The following is an 18,224-nucleotide window of genomic DNA, read 5'->3' on the forward strand; positions in this document are numbered from 1 at the left end:
ATTGGATACGCCGCCCCACGCGTGACCCTCCACTGCCATGCAGCCCAGCAAGTCTCGTGATGCATTGTACTAAGGGATGATCAGTCAGTCACCGCCTGCTTATTAGTCGTACTATACTTTGTACAAGTATCCCAACCCCGCCGGCCGAGCAATTAATTCACTCTGCGATACCGCACTGGCTGTCTTCAAGCTCGTCTCGTTTCCATCTCCGCGGCGTGCGGCGCCCGACCTGCCTCGATCCTGCACCGAAAAGCCATCATCTTGTGCAAACGAACTGGTCCGCCGCGGCCAAACACAATGAAACCCTTCAACGCCCGCTACAGTATGCCATGTCTCCCTGTTTCCTTCGACCCGAGCTAGGTATAGAGAAGCAGCGTCTGCCTCAGAGCCCAGCATTTTTGTGACCCAGATAACGAAGCGGTGTCCAAATGAGAGCACGGCGCGATTCCTCACACAAACGCCAAACATGTGCCATAACCAATGCCCCGCCACATCGCCTCAAGCGAAGATGACCCGTGCCTGGAAGAGCCTCAAGTGGCCCACGCCACGACTTCGAGCGCCATCATGACGAGAATCAGCGTCGAGGGCAGAATCCTAGGTACGTCAGCTCAGTCTCAAGGTCGAGTGTCTGCACATGAACTTACCAGATGACGTAGCTCTGGAACAGCAGACGGCCCATTGTCTTCTCGTACACAGCGTTGATCTGGCAGATCTGTGCCAGTTGCAAGGCGCTCGGGGCACCGGTCAACAGGAAGCAGACCACAATGAAGATTGGGTCGTCGAGAATGCTGATGGGGAGGTACTTTGCCGTCACAGCAAGGATTGGTGCCATGATGGCGGTCGGCAGCACCATGCGGCTCAACAGCGACGCGACGAGCAGCTTAGTACCAATCTGCTCCTCCTCGGGGTCGTGCGCATCGTCGTGCGCCATCGTGTTCCTCGCCAGGTTAGCACCAAGCACCACCAGAATCAGAGGCACCGCGACGCCGCCACTCGACTTGACCGCATTGGTCACACTGTTGTTGATGAAGGAGCCCTCTTCGAAGAAAAGCTCTTGTAGCTTGGGGATCGACGCCACCAGGACGGCCATCAGCATCGCCCACAGCGGAGGATTCATGAACTCCCAAACAAAGTTGCAGGTTTTCTGAACCGCAATGGCCATGAACGATAGCGTGACCTGAACTGGTCGAGGTAGAGCCTGGTACAAGCGCGAGAAAAAAGCGGCGACCCTGGCACCGATTGCCCGGACCTTCCTGACAACAGTAGCCTTTGCTCGAGCAAGCATGCTGTCGCCATTGGGATAGAGCTGGGAGATGCTGCTACTGCTTCCGACATGGGGAAAGGCCATGTAGTGGGGCTCGTTCCCGTTGAGTGTCAGATGGTTGCCATTGACTGGAGTTGACCCGACCTTGGAAGGCGACTTCTTGGGGGAGAACTCGTCGTCGCTGGAGTCGGCCACAGAGGCCGTCGACGTGCCGACTACAGGAGTGCGGCCAGCGGGCACATACGTGTGCGAGTCGACGCTCCCCTCGTCTTCCTCCCCCTCCTCCTCGGTGTCTCCATCCAGACCGGCCATGAGTCGCTCAGCCTCCTGGTCCTCGTGGTCCTCACCGCGATACTGTCCCTCCTCGGCTATGTGCTGCTGGTACTCCGGGTACTTGTCCTTGGAGGCGAGCAGCACGTGGTAGCCCCAGCTCCAGCGCACAAGCTGACCTAGCTGCTGGAAAATGAGAAGGTAGAGGATGCCACGTGCGCCGACTTCGTCGTCGTTGTCGCCAGGAATCCGGTCCCAATGCAGCCCCTTGATGGTCTGCGACAGCGACAGGACGAGAGATATCGGCAACGAGTTGGAGTTCCCGAAGACGCCCATTGCGGTGACGAAGTTGGCGGCTCGCTTGTTAAACCTAAAGACCTTGGCGACGGCAACGGCCACGACCCATGACACCAGCGTCTGCACAACAAAAATGGCAGGGATAATGGCAAGCTCTGATAACTTTTCAGCGTTGAGCTGCGAGGCTAACTTGGTGAAGACTACCCTGCGTTAGCATGGTTCGAGACGCAGCTCTGCGACGGCAACATACTGAGGCATGGCGTGAATAGCATCACGTTGAGGTTGGCAAGGAACTTTTGCTTGTCGGCGTCGAAGTGGCCGAGCCGGGCGATGATGTAGCCAGGCAGACTGACGCACACGACCTCGAGAACGGCCTCGAAGACGAGGAGTGTAAGGTGCGGCAGGGAAGGATGGGTCTCAGGCGGCGCGGCCTGGAAGACCCTCATGGGATAGTCATAGGCATCTTGGGCGAGCTTCGCCAGGCGAAACGACGTCGGGCCTGGGAAGGAACCCGCAGAAGCCATCAAACAGAGCTCCTATTTCGTCGCTGGTCGAGTCGCGGGAGAATACACGCTGGACGGCAGACAAGGCTGCAATCGAGAGAAGAGGCCGAGGTGGCTGCCCGGGCGGCGACGGTTGAGAAATCGGGGGGGACGCGGTCCCTTAAGGCCGCTCGGTTCGGACGCACGCGCAGCAGAGGACGAAGGCTCGAATAACCTTAAAAAGTAACTCGAGCAGTGGCGGTTAACGACGCGAGGTGCAGGGCGGTGCGACGTGCGAACGGACGGGCTCGGGCGTCGTCAGTCGCAGCTCGCAGTCAAGTGGAGCTCTGGGGTTGCAGGCGCGGCAGCCGGTGCAGCGCCAAGGGGCCGGTCGTTTTCGTGTGAGCGGCGGGGGGCGCAGATGCGACCCTGTGCGACCAGCAGAGCAGCGAAGATCTATCGTTGGAGTCGACTGGGTGCGAGGCGGAAGGCGAAATTGGGGGGAGACGAGGTGTTTTGTGGTTACACAGCGACCCGTTGTCGCGAACAAGGAGGCGTGAATGGACAACGGCAGGGTCGTCCTTATCAGAGCGGCGGCCCGCAGTGGAGGCAGGCAACAAACAGGTGAGGAATCTGGCCAGGCGGGATCAGGCGATGCGATGGGTGGTTGGCGATCGACGATAGTCTGGCGGGCGGTCGTCGTCACGATGTCGAGACGGGGCCCCGGTCGCGAAGGTTGGATGACGGTGAAGTGAGGCAGGGCGGTAGGGACGAAGCAAGGTTGCCTGTCTTTCCTTTTCTTTCGAGGCTGAAGAAGAGTCGGGAAGTTGGAGGGAAGCGTGCGGAGGGCAGGCTGCGTCAGTCGAGCCAAGTTGGCAGGGAGGCGAAAAGCAGAATCTCAGGTGAGGCGGAGCACGCAAGGGCCTGCCTCAATTGCCTGCCCAAGCTGCTGCCCTGAGCTGCGTTGCCGGTCTGGGCAGAGCGTGGAGCCGCCACCAGCCCAGCCTTTTAGACGCTGGAGCGCTGGGTACTAACCCGGCCAGCTGGTACTGCACCTGGTACAGTGGCTACCTTACTACAGTGGGCCGTACAGGGCAATTACAGTGTTCAATATTGTCGTCCGGCGGCAATGGATGCCTCTGGGTTTCCGGGCGGACGACCATCAGGGTCTTTGGACCCCGACAGCATAAACGCCTGGAAATCCAACATTGAACCTTCACCTCCACCTCAGCACCAACTTACCTTGGACTTGGGCACCACAACGCCGCTCAACATGTAGCTGAAGCCCCAGCACGCCGCACGTCGCCATCTTACCTCACCCTCAGCCTAGCCTAGCCAACTTAGCGGAGCATCCAAGGTACCATGGCGCCTCGAATCGAACCAAGCTTGGGGCGCCGAAGCTTCGAACACGTCTGCCGGACCAATAAGCAGCGCGGATCGGCCCATGGGGTCTGTCTCGATTTGACTTTGTGGACTCTCCCTTCCAATTCCAGCGCCACTGCAAGACGCCTCCAACAAGCCGACACTTGGCAGAGGCAGCCAGCCAGCCCAGTCAGCCAGCCCGCCCGCCCGCCAGATCACCCACTCGCCGCATCGATTCTTGGCAGCGGGCGTCGACGACACGCAACGCAGCGCCAGGGTCCGGGAAGTCGGGCGCGGCGAGGACGAAACATTGGTCCCTCCCCGGCGCACGTCTCTCAACGACAGTTATCAATCAGTCCAATGGCGGCAGCTTGGGATCGATAACGAATGCTCCCCATGATGGGGTTTACTCCGAGCCCGAGGGCCGCCACGGCTGCTCCGGCAGTGAAACACTCCCGCAGGAGGGCGACAGGAGAGGCAGTTCATCGCGGACCACTCAGCGAGGGAGCCGCTGCGCCGACGCGGTCGCTGGACATGCGTGTCGTGAATTTAAGCGTCCTCACAGATGTGGAGGTGACACGAGGGTCCTCCCCTACGGCCCTCGGATTTCCCTTGCCATGATGCCATGATGTGATGCGGCACGAGGGCGACGCAATGTGATTTCGTCCCTGTGCTCGCTCAAGTCGCTCTCCTGGAAGCGTTAAGCGGACAATGTGCTCCGGCACCTATCTGGCCCTAGTATTCCAGCGCCTGGACCCCGCGGTGGAATCGAAATGATACGAAACATGTCGCAACAGGATACTACATGACTACCAACACACTTGGTCGGCCCTCGCAGAGATGAGAGGCGAGAGGCAGGGATGCGATATGCCATGCCGAAACAGACGGCGCCCAGAACCAGGAGGTTTTCGCCGCCGTTCGAGCTGGCGGCGCTCGTCCGGAGGTGGTGAGTCGTGACGGCCGACGCTGCCTCATTATAGCCGACGACCTTGCGGAACGCACAGAAACCCGTCGTCCCCGTTGCTGTGCGTGCGCGCATATCGATGAGGAACCACTCACATCCTCTGTTGGCACGGCACAATTTCCCAAGGGCATATACCTTCTTCTTCCACTCTTATGTACATACGACATATTGGTATTCCTATTGAGCCACAGTCGTGGGGTCCAAGGGGCGGCGGGGGGAGGCACGCTGTGTGTGGAGAAAATGTCACGACGGTGAGACGGTTCGCCTGCCATGTCACGGCGGGCGGTGGGGGCCCCGCGGCGCTCACATGTCGGATGCGACTACGGGGTATTACTCTGACTATATTTCGTACGATGGATGCGCGCGCGAGCGCATTCTCGCTGATGAAGAGCAGGGCGCTCGCGCGGGTGTGCCCCGAGGGCCGTGGCGAGCGAGCCGCGGCGCAGCTGCAGCAACAGCAGCGGCAGCAGCAAGAGCGGTTATGGCGGCACGAAGTTTTGTTGCATGTTCGTCGCTGTTGATGTGGCCCACGTTTCTTGAGCCACGAAATACGTACAAAGAGTTCAGACGTGGGTGGCGGGAAAGGAAAATAGCAGAACGTGAGGGGAGACGTGATGAGCCGTCACGACTTGCCGATCTATATCGTAGAGTGGCATGCAAGAGGGGCACTGAGGACAACCACGGGCTTGCCGACTGACGATGGGGCCATGGCGCCATCAAGGCATTATTACCTGCCTGCCCTACCTTGTCCGGGGCATGAAGCACATGGACAACACCGGGCGCACTCGTCAGGTTGGCCTGACCCGCATGGCAGCAGTTCAGTAGTCACAAATAGTAGCGTGTCGATGCAGGCAACAGGCACGGAGGGGTCGGACGCGCCTCCATCAACATCATCATCCCCCTCATCGACATCATCGATGCCGGGGGAGAAACATCATGACCGTGCCCCTCGTGCGTCACAGCGCACCAGTCAATCCAACCATCAACCAACCTACTGACGTACTACCACTAGGTACGGCACCGCCACCGTCACCCCCCGCCGCGCCATGATGACGGCGGCCTTGCCACGTTCAGCGCCCAACGCCACGCAGCCAGCCAGCCACGCCACGCGACATGTGGAGGGGGACAGGAACGAGGAGACACCACCTAGGACGCGAAGTGACCAACAAACGCAACGCCCCGCCGCGGCAGTGACGTTTCGAGTTTTTTTTTTTCCTTCGTCTCGCCCTTGTGTCTCCTTGGACCTGCTCTTGCTCTCTGTCCAAGTGTGCCCGACGCCGACGCCTGGGTACCGGGGGGCGAGTGGCGGTGGAAGACACTCACTGCATGCTGCCATGATGCCGTCATACCTGTAGCAACAGACAAACTGCGGGAGAAAACGAGGAGGGGAGCTTGGAGGAGAAACAACAACAACAACAAAGAAAGAAAGAACGAAAGAAAGAAAGGGGAACGCGGTCCTTGGCACTATCCCTGTCAGACGGGGCGATGGCTTTCGACACGCGACGACAACACTGACATCATTCGGGCCAGGGTGCGCGCGGCGGTAGTGCACTCACCTAGGAGGGGCTTCAGGCAAGAGGGGGCGTCCGGCGCATGTGCTCCGGGCGGCTGTAGTGCCTTCTACTTCGTAACATAGGCTGGTAGAAATTGTCTTTGAAGAGCCTCTTAGGTTTAGGTGGCTGCTGCTACTAAAGCAAAAAAAAAAAAGTACAAGTCCTGGAAGGTGTTGGGATGAGGAAGCGTCAAGTGGCTGATGGTACATGGCGGCACCGTGACAAGGCAAAGCAATCAAGGAACCTGGAATAAAGTACAATGTCGAATCACGGTCCTCTCATGAGGCGCACGTACTGACTGGGCTCCATCACGGTGCATGTGCTGTCGAGCGAGCGAGCGCTGTGGCTGCCCGCTGTGGACTTGACAGGCTCCATTCCAAGTTTCAAAGGTTGCCCAGATGGCTTGCTTGTTAATGGCCTGCAGTAGCACACAGCACCAGAACCTCAACTCATCCATGGTGCTTAGGTACTACTAACCTGGCAGGTGAGCAGCGTACCGGCGGCCATCTGTACCTAGAGGTAGGTAACCACCAGATGCCAGGTAGTAACCAAGGTGTGATTCGTAGACATCCACCTCATCATCGGCTTTTCCATCCGCGACGGCACGCTTCCATCTGGCCGCCCTTTTTTTTTTTTTTTTGGCCCTGGCGGTGGTGGGTGTGTCCGCAGTCCCGCCCTTCCGCCCGCCTTCAGGTCCAGGCTTGCCAGAGCAGCTGCAGGCCAGGCCCAGGCCCGTCGCCAGGTCCCGGTCTAGGTCCACCTTGGCCCAGAGTCTTCCAGCCCGCATACTGTACCCAAGTCACCACCTCTCTAGCGCCTACCATTGTATCATGATCCCTTCTATCATCATCAATCGATCATCCTACGCCTACATACCTACGTACATAGCACCTGTCACATAGGTACCTAGTACCTAGTGCAACTGCGGGCGACGCATCGTCCCGCCATTTCCTTGAGCCTTTTGCTTTTCGGAGGTGCTACCTATTCTTTCTGCTGGCTTGCTGGTGGCTTGCTGCACCGTACTGCGTGTGTGATAAGCTGCCTCTTTAGCAGGTACTACAGGTACTCGCCTCCACTCCATCCTTCCTGGGCACCACAGAGCTGTCCAGCGTTCTACCTGTATTGAGGTTTCTAACCTCACGCGGACTCCCCACCATTGCCGCCACTCAGGTGCCCTTCCCCAGCGGTTCGGTCACCAACGGCGCCCGTCGCGCGCCCCGCGACCGCGTGGCCCAGCCTGGCCTACTAGGTGGCTTTCGTCTTTTGCCTTGGTACCTTTACTAAGTACCTTACCTACGTACTCTGTCTGAGGTGCCCGCCACGAGCCAATTGTCCCGCATCCCCAACTCGACATCGCCACCACTATTCGCACCTACTACCACCACTGCCACCACTGCCACCACCACCCACCACAAATTCGACCACGCTCGTCATCGTCGTCGTCGCCGTCGTCGTCGCTACCGCCGTTCCTACACTTACCTTTCTCGCGCCCGACGGCTTCTCGCTCCGCCTCATCCCTCTCCCTACTACTACGGCAATTGCTCGCTGCACTGCACGGGGACCAACGCCACCCCCCCGCCACGCCGTTTTACGCACAACCTCCAACGGCCGACATCGTCGAGTCCCCCGTCTGTGCAGCTGTCTTCGACTCGGCTCCGCCGGTCGATACGAGAGACTTGCCGCGAGCCGGACCGCTTCGGTCCCTGCCGCGCGCCCTCCGCCGACGAGCGAGACGGCCCATCCTCCAGACGTTCCGCCGACTTCTGACCGGCGACTCCGAACGACCCATACAAACGACCCCCCTCCCCCTCTCGACACTCGACGGGCCACGGGCTTCCACCACGACGCTGTCCGCATTGAATGGTCTAGGGTCTCGCCGTTCCCTGAGGCTCTCCGACCTCCTTCACGGCCCAGACTGCAGGCCCCGTCTTAGTCTTCGTCCTCTTCCCTCTCCCTCCCCTCCCATCTCCGCGCCGCATTCCTCACGCCATGAGCGGCTCCGGCTCGACCCCGGCCACGCCGGACGAGGTGCGCTCCGACAGCGATCTCGACGGGCCCGTCTCCCCCGGCTACGAGTCCTCCGAGGCTAGCACGCCCCTCGACGAAATCTCTGACCCCTCCCCTGATCCCTCGCTGGACAAACCCAAGCGCATGCCGTCCTTACGGTCCGTCTCCGAACCTCATCATAACATGAACCCCAACTCAACGCCTCACGGCGTCCTCGGCAGGGCCAGGAACCCTGTCCCCGTGGGCTCTCCCTTCGCCGCTGGTGCCGCCGCCGCCATGGACAACAGCGTCATGGCTAGGGCGCGCGCCCTCCACCAGCATCGCCTACAAAAAGGCATGATGCCCACCTCCAGCTCGCCCACGTCCCCCGCGCCTGGCGGGCCTATGGCCGGCCACAATGGCTTCCCGGGCACCCTTCGCATGCCCCCGAACCTGCACCGACCCGGCCCGGTGCCGCATGCCAACTCAGCACCTTCGGCCCCGGGACAGTCCCTCAGCCAGCGACGAGCCAACAAGCTGGGGATGGGCATGAAGCTTCCCGACATGGGCGGCGCATCGTCGTCTCCCGGGAGCTTCAAGCTCTCGGACATCACCGGGAGTAAACCCGGCGAACCGGGGGCCAACGGCTCCTCCGGCCAGGGCTCCAAGCTTGATGACTACAAGCAGTACATTGACGCCGAGAAGGGTTGGATCACTTTTGACGGCGCCGCCACAATAACAAGAACTGGTGTTAACTTCGCCAATGGCCAGACCTTTAGCATCTCTCTTGATGAAGTGGAGAAGCTCGACGAGCTGGGCAAGGGCAACTATGGCACCGTCTACAAGGTCAGGCATGCCAAGCCCGCCGTGCCGCGCTTCGGCCAGGGCTTTTCCGGCTCTCGTCTGACGCAGAGACCCTCGGATGCTTCGCAAGGGAGCGCAGCCGACGATGCCAATGGCGCGGACGGCACCACGGGCAAGGTCATGGCCATGAAGGAGATTCGACTCGAGCTAGACGATGCCAAGTTCACCACGATCCTCAAGGAGCTCGTTATCCTGCACGAGTGCGTATCGCCGTACATCATAGACTTTTACGGAGCCTTTTTCCAGGAGGGCGCCGTATACATTTGCATCGAGTATATGGACGGCGGCTCCATCGACAAGCTGTACGACGGCGGCATTCCCGAGAGCATCCTGCGCAAGATCACCTACTCGACCGTCATGGGCCTCAAGACGCTCAAGGACGACCACAACATCATCCACCGCGACGTCAAGCCCACCAACGTGTTGGTAAACACCAGGGGCCAGATCAAGATCTGCGACTTTGGCGTCAGCGGCAACCTCGTGGCCAGCATAGCCAAGACCAACATTGGCTGTCAGAGCTACATGGCGCCGGAGAGGATATCGGGCGGTGGCATGGCGCAGTCGGGCAACGCCGACGGCACCTACAGCGTGCAGAGCGACGTGTGGAGTTTGGGCCTGACCATCATCGAATGCGCCATGGGCCGCTACCCCTACCCGCCCGAGGTGTCGTCGACCATATTCAGCCAACTGAACGTGAGTACAACGCTACCCTTTGCCGATGAGAAGCGAAACCAGTTTTGCTAACGCGCGTGGTAGGCCATTGTCGAAGGCGACCCGCCAGATCTGCCGTCGGAAGGGTTCTCGGACGCGGCCCGCGACTTTGTGCGCAGCTGTCTGCACAAGATACCCAAGAAGCGACCGACGTATGCCATGCTGCTGCAGCACCCGTGGCTCAAGCCATTCTCGAAGCCGCAGACCATCACCGAAGAAGCCGAGGAGGGCGAGGAAGCGGAACAAGTGGCCGAGGCGGTGGGAAAGATACAGCTCGGCGGCGGGACCGAGGACGACGAGGTGGCCGACTGGGTCAAGGGCGTGCTCAGACGGAAGCAGGAGGGCATGGGGACCAACGGGCCCACCAGACCGGCGCTGCACGCCGCGCCGCTCGACTCGGTGAGCCCCCTCGGCAGTCCGCTGCTGCAGAAGCCAGCCGGGGGGCTCTAAGGCTCGCTCCGCGTCCATCCCGAGGGCGGAAGCATGCCCCCCCCCCCCCCCGCACCTTGGTCCGACGGAGCTGGCATCGGGTTTGGCGCAAAGTTGTGGCAAGAGGGCGTTTGTTGGGTCAAGACGCGTTTCCAACAACGGTCGACAACGACTGCCCGGGGTCGCGGGTAGAATAGGGGTTGGGACGATGGAGCGGTACATTCTTCTCAAAACACCCTTTTCTTTTCTCTTTTATATTTACAATGCATGGAGGCGTCTCATACACATATCTGGATGGATTACCTCGGCAGCAGACGTCTGTGAGTTAGATGCACTGGGCTGGATTAGGATGGGCGAGGGGCGCGTGAAAACGGTGGTGACAGAGAATGGAGAAGGGCGGGGCGGGACAGACGAGCGGACGGATGGGGACGATGAAGTCGGGGACGAGCCATGCGGACTGGGCTGAACCGAACTCGACTGGATGAATGTGTCTGTGGGTTGTTTTTGTTGTTCTTCTCCTTTGATACACGATATGTATACCCGCATGAAGTGGACGATGGAGTGAGGGAGGTGGGTGAGGGGAGGGGGATCTGGTTCTCGGTAGGCAGACGGGGAGGGAAGTGGAGAAGAGCATAAAGAACGCATTCGAGGTGAACGGTTGGTGGTGGTGGTGGTGATGTGCGAATACAGGCAGAATAGGAACAAAGTACGTTGATGACGGTGGAACGTTGCTGCTGCTCTGTTCGTTTGCTTGCTTGCCTGCCGCCTTGCCTGTAGTGCTTGCGTGCTTTATGAGTGTTCGTGTGTGCGTATGAGTGTATATGCGTGCGCACGTGTGACCTTTTCCCCCACGGCGGCACGTTCTCGTTTCGGTGAGAAGGGTGAGGGGGGAACGGGGGTTGGAGTATTTCAAGCGCGTTGACAGCGACGGCCGATACAAAGTTGACTGACGGGTGACTGACGGGTGACTGTCAACGAATCCCTTTTTGGAAACAAACGGTTGTGGGCATCAATATGTCTGTGCCCTTCCTCGACAGACCGGACCACCAGGAGCGGCAGATTTATGACCACGTAATCCAACGTGCGTGCGCAAGTATACATATGCAACGACACGACTAGACGCTTGAGAATGGATGGCAGATAGACAGTGGCGTAGAGGCGGCATCCTCATCCAGGCCCGTCATCCATCAATACACATGCACACACACCCATCATCATCATTGCATCCCATGTCTCGGGTTTCGATTCATCCCCCAATCATTCATCCCATTTGGTATCCTAGCCGTCTAAACGAGTGACGTGTCGCCTTACTACTACCACATGACATCCATCCCTCCATCCATCATCAAGCATCATGATAGTTCTCACTTTTTCCTCTGGCCACTCTCACATCTCCATCCGCCACCCCTCCACTTTGTCGAGGCGTATGAGTCCTCTTCCTCCACATTATGTACACACGACGAGAACAAGTCGTTGGTCTCGTGATGGAGCTGTAACATCAGATTTGCGGTGCAAAAGAAAAAATAAGAATGGCCCAGCGTTGGGGTTTGCCTGCGAGCTTGACAAGGGCGGCCTCAGGGCTTGTGCGGTAAACATTATGTTAATTAGTACGTAGACACGCCCTTGAGGACCCGTGGGCCCGCCCGCGCCGGAAAGAAAGCGTTGCATGTATCGTGTGTGCAGGTGGAGAGTCGCCAGCCTCGTCGTGGGACGACGTCGGTGGACGAAATCCTTCGCCGCGTAAGGAGCGGCTCAGCGCGCGTGCAAGTACGCAGCGGCAACGGGGCCACTGGTTGCTTACGAGTAGTCGTCCTTGACGCGGCGGCCGTCGTAGGAGCGGCTGCGGGTGCTGCGGCTCCGTCGCCCCCAGAAGCGCCGGCGGCCGCCCGCAGCGCCCGAGGCCGCAGCGGCGTTTCGGTCCTTGCGCATGCCGAGGGCGAAAAGCACGACGGAGATGAGCAGGCCGGCGTAGGAGCCCCAGAGGAATCCAAAGGCCCAGCGGCCGATGTTGGCGTCGCGGCCATCGTCTTTAAACTGGTCGCGGGCCATGACAAATGTGGCACTGGTAATGCGATTGTTTTGTCAGTGCAGTTCGGCTTGGCAGGGACCATCAGAGCCCAGGTTTGGGAAAGGGGTTTCACATACGTGGTCAGGGCAGCACCAATGGAGTAGAGGAACAGGGCAAAGCCACCAAGCAGGAAGGAAATGGCGGCGCCGAGGCGGCCACAGCAGGCGAGGAAGCCGGTGAAGAAAGACAGAGTCTCGAAGAAGAGGGTCAGGAGGAGGAAGACCCAGCCGAAGCGCCACATGTAGTAATACTTGAAGCTTGTGGTGCCGGAGCCGTGGGAGCCGACGAGGGCATCAGGCGCGTTCTGGGGGTCCCTGTCCCAGGCGAACTTGCCAAAGGGCGGCGCGGGATGGGCGGAGCCGCAGTCGGCATTGTCCGGAGCGCCGCAGACGTAGAAGTAAGTCCAGCGGGAGACGGGGCGGGCGCCGGTGATGCCGTCGGTGTCGGCCTGGAGGAAGTAGGTGTACTTGAGGGGCGTGACGTCGCTGACGCCGGCGAGGATGACGAACCAGAGGAAGAGGAGGGAGGCCGCGAGGAGGATGAGGGCCGCGAGGCCGAGAGGCGCGTCTGCGTAATTGTCTAGTCAGCTTCTTGCGCCGTATCTCCCTGCTGGGAGGATGGGGGAGGCCGCGCGCTCTCACTCTTGAACATGGTGGCAGACAGGTGACGAGTGAGGACGGGTCACGAGGTGAGTGCGTTGGCGCGAGGTTGAGGGGATCACGACGCTCAGGGCGCGCGACGACCGACGAAAAGGTGGTGGCAGGGCTGGGGCGCGCGTCGCAGATATAATTAACACGTCGTCGCTCGCCGACAAAGTTTCCCTGACTAAAAGAGCGCACGCGCACACAGATTAGCCTCTTGAATTTTCCCCGTGTTTGTTTTCTCTCACACGCACGTTCGCCAACAATGCGGTTCGCGCGACGGGGGAGCAAGTAAATAAATCGACAGTAGCGCAACAGGAAGGGCTACGCACCTTGGGAGATGTCTCAGTTGGGGGGGGCGAGCGGCGGCGTCAGCGGACGACGGTGCTGTGGAACCGGCGATTTGGAGCCTTTGTTCCCTTGCTTGCTAGTCCTGCTAGTCGGTGGGCAATAGTGAAATTGCACAAGACGATGCGACGGGCGGGCCTCGGGCTTTAGTTTGACTCAACGACGACGATGTGTCGCGCTGGTGCTGCGGCTGCTGCTGCTACGCGAGCAGCGGCGAGGGGGCGTACAAAAAAATATATATAGACACGAAACACGCACAATGAGTCGTGTGAGGGAGGTGATGAACGCAGGTACTTTGTAGTGGTGGCGAGCAACCAGCAACAGGAGCGGAGGAGGAGGAGGAGGAGCAAAACCAGGAAGTGCCAGGTAGGGGGTCGGGAGGACACGGCAGGCGCTTTATTATTTGGGGCCCGGGCGGGCGGGCGGGCAGCCGGCAGAGCAGAGGGACCAGCCAGTCAGTTCAGTTCTGCGTGTGAGTGTGAGTGTGTGTGTCGGTGTGTGTGTGGTGTTGCGGGTTCGCATTGGATTACGTCGCTCTCTCTCTCTCTCTGTGTTGGAGCTCTTGGAACTCTCTCGTACGATGACGACATTGTGGGTGGGTTGGCCCGTCCGCCCAAACTCGCTTTGCACGGCGCCAAGTATCATAACCTTTTTGGTAGGTACCTCCTCAAGTAGTGTACCTTGCCCGCCGCAGAGTACCTAACCTACCGGGGGAGGGCATCAGCCCGCTGCAGAGGGCTGCTGCGTCGGTGATGCGACCGCACCTTGCCTTGCGCTGCCGACACATGGATGGGAAGGTACTAAGTAGTACGCCCCTGCGCAAAGCACTTCGCACGGTAGAAATACCTACCTCAAAGTCCCGTCCCCAAGTAATGAAGCAAAGCACCTGCTTTGGAAAGAACAACACCGCTATCGAGGAAGGTACCTCCCGTGGCACGATATTACACTTGCCCCAACTGGCTGGGCCTCTCCTCGGCTCGGCGTGGACACAGTACGTACCGTGAGGTCAGGCGTCAGGTTGTCTCTTGGCGGGCTAGTGGTACTAACATCTAGGCCGCCGCCGCCGCCGCTGCGAGTGCTCCCCATCACCGCTCGCGCTGTTAGTACTTGGTGCTGGCCCGATGAGAACGTCCATCCGCTGGACGGGATGGTGATGCGCTCCATAGAAGAGCTTGCACGCATTACCACGACCGTCACCTCTCCAGCTGGGACGGACGGAAGCTCCAGTTCCCCACTAGCGGGAAACCTACGCCCGCCCGGGGGGGGATCCAAGCGCGGCGATGGCCCCACCGCGCGGCCGCCACGCCCGGGGCGCTGCGATGCGCAAGTCGCCAGTGGAGCGAGCGCCCCGTTCACTGCAAGTGGTGTCTGTCTTGCGCTGCTGCGCTCCACTGCCACTGCGCTGGGCTGTAAGTTGCTGTCGGCTTGGCTACAGGGAACAAGCCTGGAAACCGGCAGGGTCACAGTGCCGTGATGTCATTCGACGGAGGCGGCCTAGCACCGCGGAGACGGGCTTGCGATAGAGTTTTGTTTCTTCTTTTCCGTTCGGCCCAGCGGCCAACTCCTTCCCTCTGCGTTTGTTTCCATGCCTTTAAATGCCCCGTCCCACTGCACCGCCGCATGATTCCGCGATGACGACAAAGATGGCATGACGATGGTGGTTTTTTTCCCCTTTGGTTTTTCCCTTTTTCCTTACACCATTTTCGCTCGGCAGGTGACGCACTGACGGCCCACGACGAGGACGAGGGGAGGGTTAGGGTTACACAGTCGGCCCCATGCCTCCATCTTTTATACTGCACAGAAAGAATGTGACGTTGAGAGGGAAGAAGAAGGAAATGGTACTCACGTAGAAATACTCATCATGCTCCCCGTCCATCTCGTCAATCCCACCCCCACCTCGATCGCCAAGCGCGTCCGCTTCAGCTGGCTGCGGTCGGTCTAGGCCCCACGGCCGCCCGCCGCCGCTCGCTGCTGCTGGTGGCACAACAACTGCTAGCGTGCCGGTTCGCCCGTTGAGCCGGTAGTCAATATACCAATGACGAGCGAGTCGCGCATGACGAACGTTTGGTAGCCAGCCCGCCCGCCCGCTCGCCCTCTCTTGGCTCGCCGCCCTGTAATAAACATCTTGTTTTGTTGCCGCGCCGAGCCAGTCAGCCTGTGGGTTGGCCCTCGACACGTGCGTGTTAATGGCTTGCCTGCCTGCCTGCCTGCCTGCCTGCCTGCCTGCTTGCTTGCTTGCTGTCCGTCTTTGCTCGGCATGCGTCTGTCTGTCTGTCGACTTACACTAACGACTCTCGTGCCGGCGCCGCGAGACGCAGTAGCCCTGCGGTGCGACATGCATGGCACCTTGTCCCCTCCTCCGGCCGCGTAATCTCATCGTCCGTATCCCCCATCGTCGTCGTCGTCGTTGCCATTCCTCATCCAATGGGCTGTGCAGCCCGCCATCCCGTCCAGTGCCGCGTGTCCCAGACCACCGCGCCGCACACGCCAGCTCGGCCCCAGAGACGCCGCTGGGGGGGGGGGGGGGGGGCGGGCTGTGTAGATGCGTTATTAGTGGTAGTGGGTAGTAGCAGGACAAGAACAAGGTCTGTAAGACGTGTGTTGCTGTCGACGCTTCCCTTTTTCTGGGTGACCCACAGTCTTCGCAGGCAGGATAGGAATTGGCCACACAGGCCGCTTCTTCATGCTCTTTCATAACGGACTGTACTGTGTTCACAAACAGATTGATATATCCATCCTCTTTTGGTGCAGCTTCGGCTTCGACAGTGACCAGACTGTGAGGGATACTGTGCATGTACTTCGTACTTGGGCTTTTTCTCCACACAGTGGAATTCGAAGCGAACTGAGCAGGTGGCCATTATTGGAGAATAAATACGTGCAAAAGCCATATCTTAATAGAATCCTGGCTACTGGACCATTTATTGCTTTGTTTTTTGGGATAGATTTGATGACTTTAGTATGTCGGGTGACTGTGCTTTCATTCGTTCTGTCTGCATGGATGATTCGAGCACTTTTGAGAAAACTGCTACCTCAAGCTTCGTTCCTCAAGACTCGGTTAAGCCGAACCGCTTGCAGTATGTGTCTCCTATTTTATTTTTAACGCGAGACTCTCCTGTTCCCAAATGGAAGAGGAGGACTGCAAAGTAGACTGCTGGGTGCTTCCTAGGAGGAGCAGTTACTGCACCATCAGGTACGCGCTGTACCGCATTTCAGCCCAGGGCTGGAGAAGCTGCCAAGCCATGCCAGCAAGCGAGCCCCTTGACAGTCGACTTATTAAATATAATTCAGCAATAGCAGTTCATTTCTAGCAGTTGATTACTTCACCGCTAGAGAGCACCCGAGTCCCGTTGTCTAGAAGTCTCTGCGGCGGCCGTTCCCAGTTTAAGACCTTATCACCCCTCTCCCGCACATCCTGCCGCCTCTCATTCCAGTTGTCTACGGTAATGCATAATGGCTGCCCATGTGCATCCTTCACAGAAATAGTCCTCCGTGGTGGCTTGGGCATGGAAGGCCAGTCAATGGCCTCTGCAACGTCGCCTGGATGAATGGCACAGAGGTCTCCTGCCCTTCGCTCCTGCCATTCTTGCAATAGGAGCTGATATGATGCAACTGGATGGTCTAGCTTCACCCCTGGATGCTTCAACCACTCTAGACCAAGGTCGTTGAGGTTCTGCTCTTCGTGAGGCTTACTCCGGAGGCTATTGTCTCGAGTAATAATCTCGTAGGCGGTAAAAATAACGCCCTTGACATCGTTCCGGTCCTCGAGGTAACTCTCACCCTCCCCAGGTGAAGAAGGATGATTGATGCGGGCCGCAAAGTTAAAGTCAAAGAGCATGACAGAGTCTGTTGACTCGTCAACCAGGAGGTTTCGCGGAGCGATGTCTTGGTGCGCGATACCGTATCGGAGGTTCAAGTCGTCTACAACTTTTGTGAGCTGCTGTAGCCATTCCAGTCTGAAAACGCGCGACTTGTTCTCCTCTAGATTGCCGCCAGGCACGTAGACGTTGGTGAATCCAACCACGCGACCCTCGAGCTCGTCAACGACAATCCGGTCAAACGGAACGATGTTTGGGTGGCGGGGCAGACGCATCCACAGGTTCATCTCCTTCCAGGACATTTGCGCATACTGCCACAAGAAGTAGTATTTAAATACAACCTACCCAAGGGTCAGTTAGTCACAGGGGCGAGACGGCAATCCAAGACCGGCACTTTGGTTTTCACCTTTTTAGCAGATCCTCCCGAGCATGGAGGGTATGCGACAAGGTCCGCGTCAGGGCCAAGCCTCTCGAGTTCCTCAAGCTCGTCCCGCCGTACTGTCTGAATCCCTTCCGGGAGAAAGATTTCGTGAAGGAATGGATAGTGCACGCAGCAGGTCTGATCGTTGTTTGAATCAATGTATGTCGAGATGATCTCGCCAGTATGCGATACATGGATCCTATAGATGTCGGGAGATAGTTGGCTGCTATAGCGGCTGAAATGTTCAATGGCAATGCTCTCGTCGTCCTGCTCCCCGTCCATGGTTACCGAAACCACCCGTCTCTGGTCCCAATCGATAATGTGCCAGGTGCTTGGCCCACCGACAGGGATGTCGCCACTCGAACAAAAATACTTGGAATCGTCGTCAATCATGTTGCTGGGGTCTTTGGCAATCAAGGCGTTGGGATTGAAAAGGAATGAAGCAGGGCACTTGAGACTGTGGTGGGTGAGATGACTTGTTGGGAGTGTGGAAATCGCTGCGGAGAAACTATTTTGAATGAGTACCTAGTAGTGCTATTCGTAGAGCCGGCTCTACGAATAGTAGTACTCTATACAATATTGAGGCACACTGACTTGAGTTCATTTTCTAATCAGGAGCGCGATAGGACAGCATATCTCTTTAAATCTCCTGGGCAGCTGGACCTCCGGACCCTGGCTCCTGGGCTCCCCTTCAGGCCATGCTGTGATGCCTCTGCGGCCCTGAATCGCGGTGCACATTTGGAGTCTCT

The 18,224-nt window shown here is 58.7% G+C and overlaps 4 protein-coding genes across 5 annotated transcripts; 1 reads left to right on the forward strand and 3 right to left on the reverse strand.

Annotated features, from left to right (window-relative positions):
• Positions 1-105: 105 nt before the first annotated feature.
• Positions 106-3,634, reverse strand: JDV02_009768 (uncharacterized protein). Of its 2 annotated transcripts, XM_047991453.1 has the most exons (3): positions 2,082-3,634; positions 645-2,031; positions 106-594 (listed from the first exon to the last, which is right to left on the reverse strand). In XM_047991453.1, exons 1-3 carry the CDS (start codon positions 2,353-2,355, stop codon positions 531-533), a joined length of 1,725 nt encoding a protein of 574 aa, XP_047847465.1. In that variant the 5' UTR covers positions 2,356-3,634; the 3' UTR covers positions 106-530. The 2 variants fall into 2 exon arrangements, with proteins under 2 accessions (XP_047847465.1, XP_047847466.1); XM_047991454.1 differs by having other exon boundaries at positions 106-2,031; positions 2,082-3,172.
• Positions 3,635-8,181: 4,547 nt separating this feature from the next.
• wis1 (Mitogen-activated protein kinase kinase) lies at positions 8,182-10,203 on the forward strand (the record flags this gene model as incomplete). The annotated part of the gene is made up of 2 exons (XM_047991455.1): positions 8,182-9,735; positions 9,799-10,203. 2 exons carry the CDS (start codon positions 8,182-8,184, stop codon positions 10,201-10,203), a joined length of 1,959 nt encoding a protein of 652 aa, XP_047847467.1.
• A 1,776-nt stretch (positions 10,204-11,979) lies between these two features.
• SUR7 (Eisosomes component) lies at positions 11,980-12,901 on the reverse strand (the record flags this gene model as incomplete). The annotated part of the gene is made up of 3 exons (XM_047991456.1): positions 11,980-12,244; positions 12,328-12,817; positions 12,892-12,901. The coding sequence occupies 3 exons, from the start codon at positions 12,899-12,901 to the stop codon at positions 11,980-11,982; spliced, it is 765 nt and encodes a 254-aa protein (XP_047847468.1).
• A 3,642-nt stretch (positions 12,902-16,543) lies between these two features.
• Positions 16,544-17,961, reverse strand: JDV02_009771 (uncharacterized protein; the record flags this gene model as incomplete). Its single annotated transcript, XM_047991457.1, has 2 exons — positions 17,461-17,961; positions 16,544-17,395 (listed from the first exon to the last, which is right to left on the reverse strand). The coding sequence occupies exons 1-2, from the start codon at positions 17,866-17,868 to the stop codon at positions 16,544-16,546; spliced, it is 1,260 nt and encodes a 419-aa protein (XP_047847469.1). The 5' UTR covers positions 17,869-17,961.
• Between the last annotated feature and the right edge of the window lie 263 nt (positions 17,962-18,224).

This window comes from Purpureocillium takamizusanense, chromosome 10 (genome assembly GCF_022605165.1).
Source record: "Purpureocillium takamizusanense chromosome 10, complete sequence".
NCBI lineage: Eukaryota > Fungi > Ascomycota > Sordariomycetes > Hypocreales > Ophiocordycipitaceae > Purpureocillium > Purpureocillium takamizusanense.

Coding starts and splice junctions, on each gene's coding strand:
- JDV02_009768 (XM_047991453.1), bottom strand. CDS start 2,355: ATGGCTTCTGCGGGTTCCTTCCCAGGCCCGACGTCGTTTCGCCTGGCG. Junction 2,032..2,081: donor GCTATTCACGCCATGCCTCA/GTATGTTGCCGT, acceptor AACGCAGGGTAG/TCTTCACCAAGTTAGCCTCG. Junction 595..644: donor TTCCAGAGCTACGTCATCTG/GTAAGTTCATGT, acceptor TGACGTACCTAG/GATTCTGCCCTCGACGCTGA.